Genomic DNA, 12,962 nt, shown 5'->3' on the forward strand with positions numbered 1-12,962 from the left:
AGCGAGGGCTCTGCTTCTGTTGCTTCTGCTGCCGAGAGGCTCAGGGCAGGAATCCTCAAGTCCTGTCACTAAGCTTCTGTGTCCTCATTTGACAGGTGTAGACCACAGCAGGGCAGCATGGATCAGGAGCCAGCAGCCAGTGCCAGTTCCCCAAGTCCAAAGCCAGAGTCCTGGTCCCAGGCAGCAGCAGCCTCCTGGGTGGCACAGTTCTAAAATGTGGCTTGGGGACCATTCTCGTCAATTATTCTAGTAAGGTGTTTATTAGATACATTTCTTTTTTTATTTTTTTTTTGAGATGGAGTTTTGCTCTTATTGCCCAGGCTGGAGTGCAGTGGCGCAATCTCAGCTCACTGCAACCTCCACCTCCTGGGTTCAAGCGATTCTCCTACCTCAGCCTCCCAAGTAGCTGGGATTATAGGCATTCACCACCACATCCAGCTAATTTTGTATTTTTAGTAGAGACTGGTTTTCACCATGTTGGCCAGGCTGGTCTCGAACTCCTGACCTCAGGTGATCCACTTGCCTCAGCCTCCCAAAGCGCTGGGATTACAGACATGAGCCACTGGGCCCTGCCTTTTTTTTGTTTTAAGAGACAGGGTTTTTTTACATTGCCAGGTGGGACTCTAAATCCTGGGCTCAAGTGATCCTCCTGCCTCTGCCTCCTGAGCAGCTGGGGCTGCAGGCTGTGCCCCTGCGCTGGCTCCTCTTTCTTCTTAAACTCGCTAGAGTGGATGCTGCACTTTGGAACTGAACTGCACCTGGTGTGCACACGCTTTACTTTGTATTTACCACTACTGAAACTGAACCCGGCTCAGGGAAGCGGGGATGGAGGAAGAGCTTCTGATCCCCATAAAGGCACCGACGATATCAAGGTCACTGGAGCTCTGAGTCCTGCCCCCGTCCCTGAGTCACACTTCCTGACCTGTCCCTGCTTTAGAGGGGCCATGAGAACCAACAGCTCAGCTCAGCCTGTGGCTCTGCAGGGGCAAAGGCAGCAGGGAACGCCAGGCCCGCCCTGGCCTGGGTCTGGCAGGAGAGGCTCTGTCTTTTTATAAGTAGCCTTGTCCTAGCTCTTGGGGTCTGAAGCTGGGGACTCCGTTTCCTGGTAGAAAGGTGGAGAAAAATCCAAGTTAGGTCCTGGGGAGGGGTGTGCCGGGAGGGCCCATGAGTGGATGCTGTGAGACCCTTGGCCCAGTAAGCCAGTGTTTGGCTCTGCATAAGTGGGGCATATGTGGCAGCCGCCAGGAGGACAAGGCTATCCAGTCATCTCCTAGGCAACAGACTCTTCTGCATCCTGGGTGTGCTAGCTGCAGTTACAAGTGGGACTCTGCAACTCTGACCCGTGTGTCCTTCTGTGTGGTGTTCCCAGCTGCAAGGCTGTGTCCTCACAACCGGCTCTTGCACTAAGTAGAAGGCCTGGGGTCAACCTGACCTGTCCATCTAGCTGACATTCAGCTGTCTGCTCAACTTTTTTTTTTTTAAATTAGATAAAATACACATTGGTGTGGAAGTCTCTGCCAGCCTCCACCTTCCTGTCAAGGCCCAAGGAGAGCCTTTGCTTGGACCAGAACTCCCCAGCCATATCCTTGAGATAGCGGCAGCAGCTGCGTCTCACTGAACTGGCAGCCTCTCTGCACCGTCCCATTTTCTATTATCCAAGTGGCCAGCAGACCTGGACCCCTGGCCTCAAGAGGGTATGGCAGAGGGAAGCATTCCAGAGAAAGGGCTCCACTGGGGAAGGCCCAGCATGGACACAGATCAGCTGGGACCAGCATCTCAAGGGGTGGCCGCTTTGGGAAATTCAAGGGCATCTGGAGAAAGAGGCCGTGAACTTGGACCAGGACTTCTGCTGCCTGTGCCAAAGCGGGTGCCCAATGACACAGTCACTCCAGTCTGTTTGCTTAAGTCTATTCTGGGAAGGAAGGTTAGTTTTGGGGGCAGTGAAATACCTCCAATACCCAAGATGGTACAGGATGGGAAATTGTGCTCGTTAGTCTGAGCACCAGAGGCTGGCAGAGAATGGGAACATGACTGCATGTCGTTACTGCGTGCTGTAACAAAGTTCCCCAGTACAGGAGGATCGAGAGGTAGAAATGCATTGTCTCCCAGTCTGGGGGCCCAGGAGTCTGCAATCAAGGTGCTGGCAGGGCCCTCCTCCCTCTGCAACCCTGGATGGAATCCTTTTGCTGCTGCTTCCTGGCTTTTGGCAGCCCCAGGTGTTCCTCGGCAGGAGGCATCACTCCAGCCTCTGCCTCCATTCCCACATGGTGTGTCTGTCTTCTCTCTGTAACTGTGTCCTTTCTTAAGGATAGTCATATTAGGGCCCATCCTATTCCAGTGTGACCTTCATTTAACCAATTTCCCTCTGCAGTCACCCTATTTCCAAATTGGGTCACATTCTGAGGTACTGGGATTAGGACTTTGTATCTTTTTGGGGGAACACAGTTCCACCCATAGCAGTAGCTTGTTCTTAATGGTGCTACTGTGCAGCTTTGCTGGGTTCTGGACCCAGAGCTGACCACACCTGTGAGGCCCACAGCCCCCACGTTGGCCCCAGCTCTGTCCCACACAGCAGGCTTTGGCCTGAGGGAGAGCGGTATGGGTTTCTTCTGTCCTGGCCTCCTATCGGCTGTGCTCTCTTCAGCCTTGCTTTTGTCCCTGCTTCTCTGAGCTGCAGCTCAGTGGGGAAGAACACAGGCTCAGGAGCCAGAGCTCTGGGTTCAAACCCCAGCTCTGCCACATGGTGCCCAGTGGCCCAGTACACACTGGTTAGGAGCTCTGTGCCTCCGTGTGCTCCTCTGGCTTCTCCAGCACCCACTTGATGTTGACAGCGGCAGGCACCTGATTTGCGGGGCTGTTCTGTGTCCTACTCCTGCTCAGCTGCATGGGATACACGACTGCCACAGGAGACCAGGCAACCCCCACTGTGGCATCAGCTGCCAGATCCTGGTTTGGAAGAGGCCCTGCACATCTGCTGCATCTGGAACCCACTGTCTGCACTAGCCCCACACTGTCCAGACTCTGGAAACTGAATGGATCACCCTAAGCCCAGGGCCACCCCCTCCAGGCACATTCCAGACTGGATGACAGTCCTCAGAGTCATCTCAGCTGCAGGTCCCTCTGAGTTCTGGACCCTGAGCAACACTCTGGGGTACAGGAGGTCATGATTCCCTGGCACATCCCGTCTTGAGGGAGCCTGATGGTGGCACCTTAGAGGCTGGGCCTCCCAACCATGCCAAGAGATGGCATCCTCTCTTCAGTGCTAGGGGTGAGCTGGGGAGGCAGTACTAGAAGACTGAGACAGAGGCGGGACTACCACAGCCCCCAGCCACTCTTTCTTTCTGGTGTGGGACTGAAAAAAATGAAAAGTGAGGCCAATGCTTTATTCAGGTTTGAACTGTATGAATTATCAAAACTTGCAAGCTGGGCATGGTGGCTCTCACCTGTAATCCCAGTACTTTAGGAGGCTGAGACGGGTGAATCACTTGGGATCAGGAGTTTGAGGCCAACCTGGCCAACATTGTAAAACCCCGATTATACTAAATATACAAAAATTAGCTGGGCATGGTGGTGCATGCCTATAGTCTCAGCTACTCGGGAGGCTGAGGCAGGAGAATCGCTTGAGCCAGGAAGATGAAGGTTGCAGTGAGCCGAGATGGTGCCACTGCCCTCCAGCCTGGGCGACAGAATGAGACTCTGTCTCAAAAATACAAAAAAACAACTTGCAATGCCTGAGTTTTGCCAGCGCATGCTACCGTAAATCAAAGTGCTAATTAAACAAGCTGCAACTCCTTCTTGGCCTGGGGCAGTCTGAGTGGCCACTGTTTTCAATGCCACCCAATTCCAGGCCATGGGATTCACCAGATGAAGGGCTCCTCGTGGCCCGCAGCCGTGGCTCACGGCAGGGCCAAGTGGTGTGATGGATGGGTGTTACAACCCTGCAGCAGGCAGTTGTGTTTTTGCAAGGGTGGTCATTCCGTTCATGGAGTGAGAGGTCACTCGAATGCACTGTCAAGCACTTGAATGCCTGGCTGCAGGGAAACTGTGTGTGCACAGCTGCATACAGAGAAAGGGAAAGGTCAGATGGAAGGGACTGTCCACAACACTGATGTCCAGAGACGCAGTTCACAAAGGGGCCCGCCTGCCCTGCCCTGCCCTGCCCTGCCGGAGACAGGGAGTGAGTCAAAAGGCATAGAGTGCGAGTGAACAAATTCCTTCCGAGATAACAGGAAGAGAGAAGACCACAACTTCATTATCTGGATGAAGAGTCTCCCATATCTACTGCAGAAACACTGATACATCTTTTGCTTTTTTGTGAGACAGGATGGGTGACTCTGTTACCCAGGATGGAGCGCAGTGGCACTCACTGCAACTTCTGCCTCCCAGGTTCAAGCGATTCTCATGTCTCAGCCTCCCAAGTAGCTGGGACTACAGGTGCACGCCACCACGACTACCTAGTTTTTTGGTAGAGTTAGGGTTTCGTCATGTTGGCTAGGCTGGTCTCGAACTCCTGACCTTAAGTGATCCACCCGCCTCAGCCTCCCAAAGTGCTGGGATGACAGGCGTGAAGCACCATGCCCAGCCAACCCTTTGCTTTGTATAAAAACAAAGCGTCATGATAAAAGAAGGGGCCTCCATGGGACTGAACTTGGGCCCCATCCTGGCCCACGGTAACAATGCTGTGAAGTGAAGGCCTCTCGGGTGAGTTGGATATAACGGGAGAGGATGGGGGGTGCACACAGCCCAGCAACACTCCTGGAGAACAGTGTGGGGCTCAGAGCAGACAGGTGGCTGGTCTGATTCCAACAGAAACAACAGAAAAGGTACTTCCACTCCAGGGCATGATAAAGCTCCAGCCTCCTTCATTTCCTACTCTCCTGTCTTCCGCATCTCCCCAGGAATTCTTACAAGCAGTTCTAAGCAGATGTGAGCTTGCCGTACACTGTGCTACTGTTCTCCCCTGACCCACAGGCATTCCTACTGCTGTCTGTACCCCAGGAGCTAGCTGCAAGACCTGGGGCAGGTACGCAGCCTCTGCAAGCCTTGACTCCACGCCATGCCAGTGAGAGGAAGGAGGGATACAGGGAAATGATCCGGACAGCTCCTTCCAGAGCAAACAGCCACAGTGAAACCAGGCTCGCTCTTCTGCTTTGGCCACACTTGTATATAGGCGTTCGGGCTCAGCTGGGCACTGGAAAGCAGATGTTCTGTGCTTGTTAAGGTAATTAAGCAGCACAGTGGCCCTCGACTAAATCTAACCACCAACAGATGGGCATTTCAGCTGTTCTAGGCATTTAATCCTTTCCCTAAGAGACAGTAAATCACAAGGAAACGATGGAAATAAGTGGGTAGCCTACGCAGCCTGGGGCTGCATTTGTTGCTATTTCTACCCGTCGAATTCAAAATACCGAATCCTGGATCAACTCTCCCTCCCACTGAACTGAAAGGGTTTGCACATGGAGAGGAACACAGGAGGAAAAGCTGCCTCTGCTTCAGGTTTACATGGCCATGGGGATTCTCTGGGTGGCTCAGAGCACGTTCAGTGTCAGGTATTTCAGAACTCCTGCAGTAGTGTCTCCATGCACTTGAGATGACACCAGGTGACTGGCCCTGAGTTCACCCACACCCAGAGAGTATGTGCATGCACCTCTAAACACAAGCTGCTGAAACACTGGCTGCAGAGCATGAGCCAAACTGTGTGTGGAATGTCATGTTCAAAATCACGAAGTGATTGTCAAAGATCTGGGACAAATCCGTAGAGAGCAGATGCTGCAATATATTGGGTAAAATGTCAAACTCATATTTCGTTTTGTATTAGTTTTTCTTTTCTTTTTTTTTTTTGAGACTGAGTCTTGTTCTTGTCACCCAGGCTGGAGTGCAGTGGTGCAATCTCAGCTCACTGCAACCTCCACCTCCTGGTTTCAAGTGATTCTCCTGCCTCAGCCTCCTGAGTAACTGGGACTACAGGTGCCTGCCATCACACCTGGCTAATTTTTGTATTTTTTTCGTAGAAACGAGGTTTCGCCATGTTGGCTAGGCTGGTCTCAAACTCCTGACCTCAGGTAATCCGCCCGCCTCAGCTTCCCAAAGTGCTGGGATTACAGGCGTGAGCCACTGCTGCCTTGTATTAGTTTTACAAGAAAAAAATAAATTGTAAAGGAGGCTTTAAAGTGAATTGTATGGTGCTGGAATTCTAATAGTGCTGTTAACAACAACAACATAGACAAAAAACCAAAACCCACACCCAAAACAACCCTCCCTTTGTATCAGTTTTTGGGTTTTTTTTTTGAGACAGAGTCTAGCCCTTATCACGCAGGCTGGAGTACAGTGGCACAATCTAGGCACAATAAGGCATTTCAGGCACTTGATGTGAACACTTACACCTCAAGCTGGCAGGACGCTCCTCAGCTACTGCCCAGGCCTGTGCCCCTGACTGAGCCCTTCAAGCCCCAGGAAGTGCCTCAATAGGGAAGTGCCACGCACCTATGCTTCTAATGTGATGTGACATTTTCTTAAAGAGGGCCTCTCCCCACAACTAAATAAGCCTCAGTCACCTTGAAACCTGAGGCCTTGGAAAGGGTCTTGCAAGGGAGGAGCAACTCACGCTGCTTTAGCTTCCCAACAAATCCACCCTGCAGACAGGTAAGAAGTGCCTAAACCACCCAGGCAACTTTTAATGAAATATATATATCATATATAAATATAATAAATATATAAAAATTATATTATGATTTATATATTTATAAATATATATTTATAATATATCTATCTCTATCACGGGGTGGGCAGAGTCTAATCACCTACTTCATGGAAGGCTGAGTCAGTTTTTCTTTTATTGAGTCAATTACTTCCCACTGCTCAGTATTTCATGCTGTACTGAAAAATTAAGTTCTAAGAGATATTCCCCCAACACCGGGGAGACGTGAGGGTAGCGGGAGGGCTTTCTCTACAAGTACTTAGATTATAATATTCGGTAAATAAAAACCAGGCACTTTATCATGGAGATCAATCCGAGGGGTTTCTCTTGAGATTTATATGCTTACATGTATCATAAACGATGTTTGTCGGTTTTTGATGTGAATGTGGTGCAAGACGGATTTCTTAGAGAGGAAAAGAATCCAGAAATCCATTCAGGTAACTGAATTTTGTTTGCATTATCTCAGCTCTCCCACTTTCTCCTTTTAATTGCTTTCCACACCCACAAACAGGGGGAAAAAACACAAAAACCCACTACCGACCTGGCCTGCCAGGTTCTAATGATAAATAACCACTCTTGAGTGAAGCTTTAATTATGTGCCAAGCAGTGCAGAGAGCTGGGAGCATCCGCCCTCCCTCTGAGACACACCATCGCCGGCAAGAGTCTGCAGGCAGCCAAGCAGCTCAACATGCTCTCCTGTTTTGTGGTCACCTTCTAGAAACTTGAAGACAAAAGCACTGGGCCAGCTGAAATTTGTTTTGCACACCTGTCCCAGTAATTTTTTTTTTTTTTGAGACAGAGTTTCGCTCTCGTCACCCAGACTGAAGTGCAGTGGCATGATCTCAGCTTACTACAATTTCTGCCTCCTGGTTCAAGCGATTCTCCTGCCTCAACCTCCTGAGTAGCCGGGATTACAGGACCACCATGCCTGGCTAATTTTTTTGTATTTTTAGTAAAGACGGAGTTTCACCATGTTGGCCAGGCTGGTCTTGAACTCTCGACCTCAGGTGATCCACCCGCCTCAGCCTCCCAAAGTGCTGAGATTACAGGCGTGAGCCACAACGTCTGGCCCGGAATTGTTTTTTTTAAGTTCAAAATCTCACCCTTACCCTTACATAGTAGATAATAGTGAGAATGACTTACACGGATCAAAGTTTAAAAATACAGATATGGGTACAAGGCTAATTTGAAAAGGGTGTCATTTGCACTCTGTTGACAGGCTTCACCTCTGGAAGCTTTGCACTCTAAGACATGTCCTGACTGTGGTGACGAGGGGCCTTTTCATACTACACTTAGGACACACACGCACAAGGATAAACATTCAGCTACATCATGGCTGGTTAATATCACCTACACTAGGACTCAGAAATCCTGCTCCTAGGTATTTACCCTAAGAGAAATGAAAAAGTATTTCCACAAAAAGACATGCACAAGAACACTGATGGCAGCTGCGTGAACAAACGTCTAGCAACAGGAGACGGGATAAACAAACTGTGCTACATCTTATACCTACCACTCAGCAATTTTTGTTTGTTTGTTTTTGAGACAGAGTTTTGCTTGTCACCTAGGCTAGAGTGAACAGTGTGATCTCAGCTCACTGCAACCTCTACCTCCTGGTTCAAATGATTATCCCACCTCAGCTGGGATTACAGGCGCCTGCCACTATGCTCAGCTAATTTTTGTATTTTTAGTAGAGATGAGGTTTCACCATGTTAGCCAGGCTGATCTCAAACTCCTGGCCTGAAGTGATCCACCCACCTCGTCCTCCCAAAGTGTTGGAATTACAGGCATGAGCCACCGCACCCAGCCCACTCAGCAATTAAAAATATATATATACTGATACACGTAACATGGGGAAATCTCACATGTTAAGTTGTAGGAAAGAAGATGGACCCCGAAAAAGTATATGCCATAATCCTATTTACATGAAGTTTCAGAACAGGTAAAACTAATCTATGGTGACAACTGAGAACAGCAATTGCCTTGGCGGGAAGGAGATGGGAAGAGTGGGATGGGGAGGAGAACTTTCTGCAGGGATAGAAATGCTCTATGCTCTATATCTGGATCAGAGAGAGGGGTGGTTACAAAATTCTTAGAAATGCACTTCAAAGAAACAAGTGCCTCTGATTGTCTGTAAATTACTCCTTTTAGCGGCTGCAGCAGGATTTGATGGCTGAAAGGATTAGCTCATCAATTTGAGAGCTGCTTGATTCAGCAGAGGCTATGTGAGCGTCTCAGAGCCTGATTTCCACAGGAACAGGACATCCCAAAACACTGGAGGACAGTCCTAGGATTTCAGATGGGTGCCTCCGCTGGGCTGGCCGCACTGGGCTGCCCTGGGGGCCCAAGGAAGATAGGACAGGCAGCAGGACCCCAGGGCCTTGGGGGCTGATATTAAGGGAGGTGAGCGGCTCCACATAGACAATTGGCCTGTGACCCGCAAGCCTGCTTCTTCCCCAATCACCGAGCAGAGGTGTTGCAGGAAGCTCTGGAGAAACCTCACAGGTGGGTGGGTGGTGCCAGGCTTCCTAGGCCTGACATCCACTGCGGGGGGGGGTGCCCTGCCACCCAGGAGGGAATCTGCCCTCTGTTTGGGCAGAGATTCCCCACACCAGCCTAGTGGCCAAATGTGCCCAGGCCCTCAAAGAGGGTGTTTTACAACCTGGCTCAAAGGAGCCAGGGCCTATTTCAGCACCAGCTCCCTGCACCTGGGGCAGGGAGGGTTTGTCAGCATCATCATCTGGGGGCTCTGCCTGCTGCCTGTGTGTGTGTAGAGGGAAGGGCAATGACTTTACACTTAGAAATATTCATTTTATGCAAAACCAACCCCCTTCATATTTTGGGGTCTTTCCACTGGGCTGTCCCTACCAAAGCCTAGTGGGGCCGCCTCCTCACCCCTCAGTGCTTGCTTTAATGCCACTCCTCGGGGAAGTCTTCCTGGAGGCCTATCCCCTAGGGTCCACCTCCAACCCCTCCATCATTTCCTGTCTCTTTTTTTTTTTTTTTTTTTTTTGAGACAGGGTCTTGCTTTGCTGCCCAGGCTGGAGTGCAGTGGCTCAATCTCAGCTCACTGTAGCCTCCGCCTACTGGGTTCAAATGATTCTCCCACCTCAGCCTCCCCAGTAGCTGGGACTACAGGTGCACACCACCACACCCAGCTAAATTTTGTATTTTCAGTAGAGAGGAGGTTTCACCATGTTGGCCAGGATGGTCTCAAACTCCTGACCTCAGTTGATTTGGCCTCCTAAAGTGCTGGCATTATATGCGTGAGCCACTGCACCTGGCCTCCTGCTGCTTTTCCAAGATGATTCCTTCCTCATGACTATGGTGATCTGTCTTCCTGTCTACTGTTTACTCTCTGATTTCCCATTCTCTCCAAGGTGAAGGAGAACAGGGTTTGTGGCTGGTTAGTTCTCCACTGGGTAAGGAAGCCTGGATCATAATAAGGCCTCAATCAATATTTGTTGACAGGCGAATTCTATACCTGTTCCCCAACACACAAAAATAAAGCAAACACCCCAGCCCCCCACAACTGGTCCCCTCTGACTCCTACAAGTTCAATGCAAGTGCATGAGAAATGGCCTGTAACCCATGTTGGCTTCTAGGAAGGAAGTCTCCCGGGAGCTGGGTTGAGGCCCTTTGTAATACACCACACACTGTCAAGAACTTAGACGAGAACTCTGAAACGTGGATTTCCCACATTTTATCAAAGTGCCAACATCTGTGGCTAGAATAGGAAACAGAGGTCTCTGGGAGCTGACCAGGAAAATACCGTCCATGCGCAATTCCATTCTCTAAAGCTCGGACTATTCCCGGGAGCACTGACTGCAGAACCAATGCGGCGAAATGAAAAACGATCCAACTGGAGATATCAAATGAGGAGGGCAGGACATACACGCTGACTTGGCAAGTCTAGCACAGTCTGAGGAGGAAAAGTTGTATGTGTGTACGTGCAAATGCACATACACACATACTGTGGCCTGGAACCTCAAGGCTCATAGTGAAATCATTTAAAGAAAAAAAGATCAGATCTGGCACCAGCCCGACACCAGGCCTATAATGGGAGAAGTCAGCATTATCACCAGGCATAATGTGTCTGTAGGAGAGCTCCCCGCCAGCATCCATCAGAAATAGTGCACCTTCCTATTATCTTGGTTACCTAGCAATCTGCTACACTGCTGGCCCAAAGAATGGTCTTCATGTCCAACCCCCAGATCAGCAGTTCTGGGGCTGACTGCTGGGCTGGGCAATGTGAAAAGAGCCCCAAGCCAGGAGTTCTAGCCTCGATATCCCCATTGCCCGTCTATCAACGAGGAGAGCTTCATTCAGACTCCCTGATCCAGTTTCCTGCCCACGTTACTTAATAAAGAAAGTGAATTTTAATAAATAAAGCAGTGAACCACAGAAAGCATCCTTATTCTTACACAAGTTGCTCCCTCTTTGACATCAGGGCAATCATTCTGGTCATTTATTGAACACTTATTACATGCTAGCCTCTGCCAAAGATGAATATGCCCTGGTTTTTTAACTAAACAGGTCACAGAGTGGAAGAAAAGTAACTGCACATTCTCTAGTTTTGCTTTCTGTGTTAGGAGTTGGGGCAATTTTGAACTACATGCCTTTGACTTGAATGCGTTCTCCAATGACTAAATGCATCCTGGCACCATGTGGCATATGAGAATGACCACTTAACTATGTGCCGAAGTACACGAGGACAGATGCTGACATGCAAAAGGCTGGGAGGCGGTGGGGCATTCTGGGTGGATATCTCCCACCGATGCTGTGTATGGCAGGCCTGGCCAATCGACTGTTCTGGAAGTGCAGCTCCCCCTCCTCCCACAGCAGCCAGGGCTCTGCTTGCCGCAAGAGTCAGGGAGAGTCGGCCCAGAGAAAGCACCCAGGGCCCTGCCAGGCCCCTCTGGTGTCTGCAGAGGAGACGGCAGCCCTTGGTGGTGGGAAACGGTGGTGAGCCGAGAGCAGAAACCAAAATTACACACAGGGAAAAACAGGAAGAGTCCATGAAATAGAAACAGCAGAGAAAGGTTTTGCATGTAACACCCACAGTGTCCTACTTTCGCTTTCCCAGGAGACAATTCTGTCATCCCCAGCCTGGGGCCAAATGTTTGCTCAGTGTGCACATGTAGGCCGGCAGCCACTGAGGAGCTCCAAACAGAGCTGAACTTGAACTCAGCACTCCAGGGATGGGCCTGGTCCTCCCCACTGGGGTCTGTGGAGGTAAAAGCTCGGACATCCCCCTTCAGAGGAGAGTGTCCCCCAGTCTGGGCTGGTGACTTTGTGGATACTGGCAGCCCAACCTTCACAAGCACCCTGAAAGTGGTGTCTGCAGGCCAGGCGGCCAGCAGGATTCTGGACAAGAGGCAATGCTGGTCCTTCCATAGGCACCCACACTGGGGAGCTCCTCAGGAAGGCCCCCCAGGCAGAGTAGTCTTTGAACAAGCCCCCAGCCACCTCCAAGCCATGCCGGGCAGCTGAGGGGGTGAGGCAAATGCAGCCCCCATCCCATGCTACTCACCATGTAGGAAGGGAAGATCAGAACGCGTTTGTGCTTGCCACAAGGCCACTGGGGGTCATCCAAGAGATTTGGGTCATAGTCCATAAAGTCTCCCAGGTCGCTACCTGAATATCACATGCAAAATGCAAAATGATGATTAGCGGCTCCGGACCCTCCCCAGCAGAGAGAATGCCACGTAAAGCTGGACTGAAGCAAGGCTGGCTTTAGGGCACTTAGCTCAGCGTCACAGCCCTCACTGACTTTTATTAGACGTCTCCTCACACCAATCAAGTAAATTCTTTCAAAAGGGTTCACCAAATTCCAACATCCTGACATTTCTTATCATTTTAGAAAATTATGTATTAATCTCCCTGAGCCAGAGGAGCAAAAGCTTCACACAGCATGCAAGATGCAGAGGGCACTCTCAGAGTGTGGCCCCGAAGAGGTTCATTTTTCAGACTTGCAGATGATATTCAGAGACGCCTGTGCAGCATGATTTGGTGCGAATACTTCCAGGCAGGCTATTGTGTCTGTATGAATACAAATCAGAGCGGCCACCAAGGCACAGCTGTGAGCAATAGAGGTGGCCGGAACGCTAGGGCAGGGCTTCAGAACTCAGCACTTGGGCAGACCTAGGGAACTGCACATTCATCTGGAATTTCCCTGAGAGTAGAAATAGCCCTGCTTCCTAAAGCGTTTTCTCCATGTGTCAGTTCTTACAAAGGTTTGATCAGCAAAGCTGGCAGCATGCAA

At 50.2% G+C, this 12,962-nt stretch overlaps 1 protein-coding gene across 1 annotated transcript in view; it reads right to left on the reverse strand.

Moving 5' to 3' along the window:
* Positions 1-12,962, reverse strand: part of CABLES1 (Cdk5 and Abl enzyme substrate 1) — a 132,008-nt gene that overhangs the window by 14,747 nt on the left and 104,299 nt on the right. The window contains exon 7 of the mRNA XM_021673892.2: positions 12,231-12,334. Coding sequence (XP_021529567.2) covers positions 12,231-12,334 — 104 coding nt within the window. The remainder of the gene's footprint in view (positions 1-12,230; positions 12,335-12,962) is intronic.

This window comes from Aotus nancymaae, unplaced genomic scaffold (assembly GCF_030222135.1).
Source record: "Aotus nancymaae isolate 86718 unplaced genomic scaffold, 86718_ANA_hifiasm-v0.15.2.pri h1tg000020l, whole genome shotgun sequence".
In the NCBI taxonomy this organism is placed as follows: Eukaryota; Metazoa; Chordata; class Mammalia; order Primates; family Aotidae; genus Aotus; species Aotus nancymaae.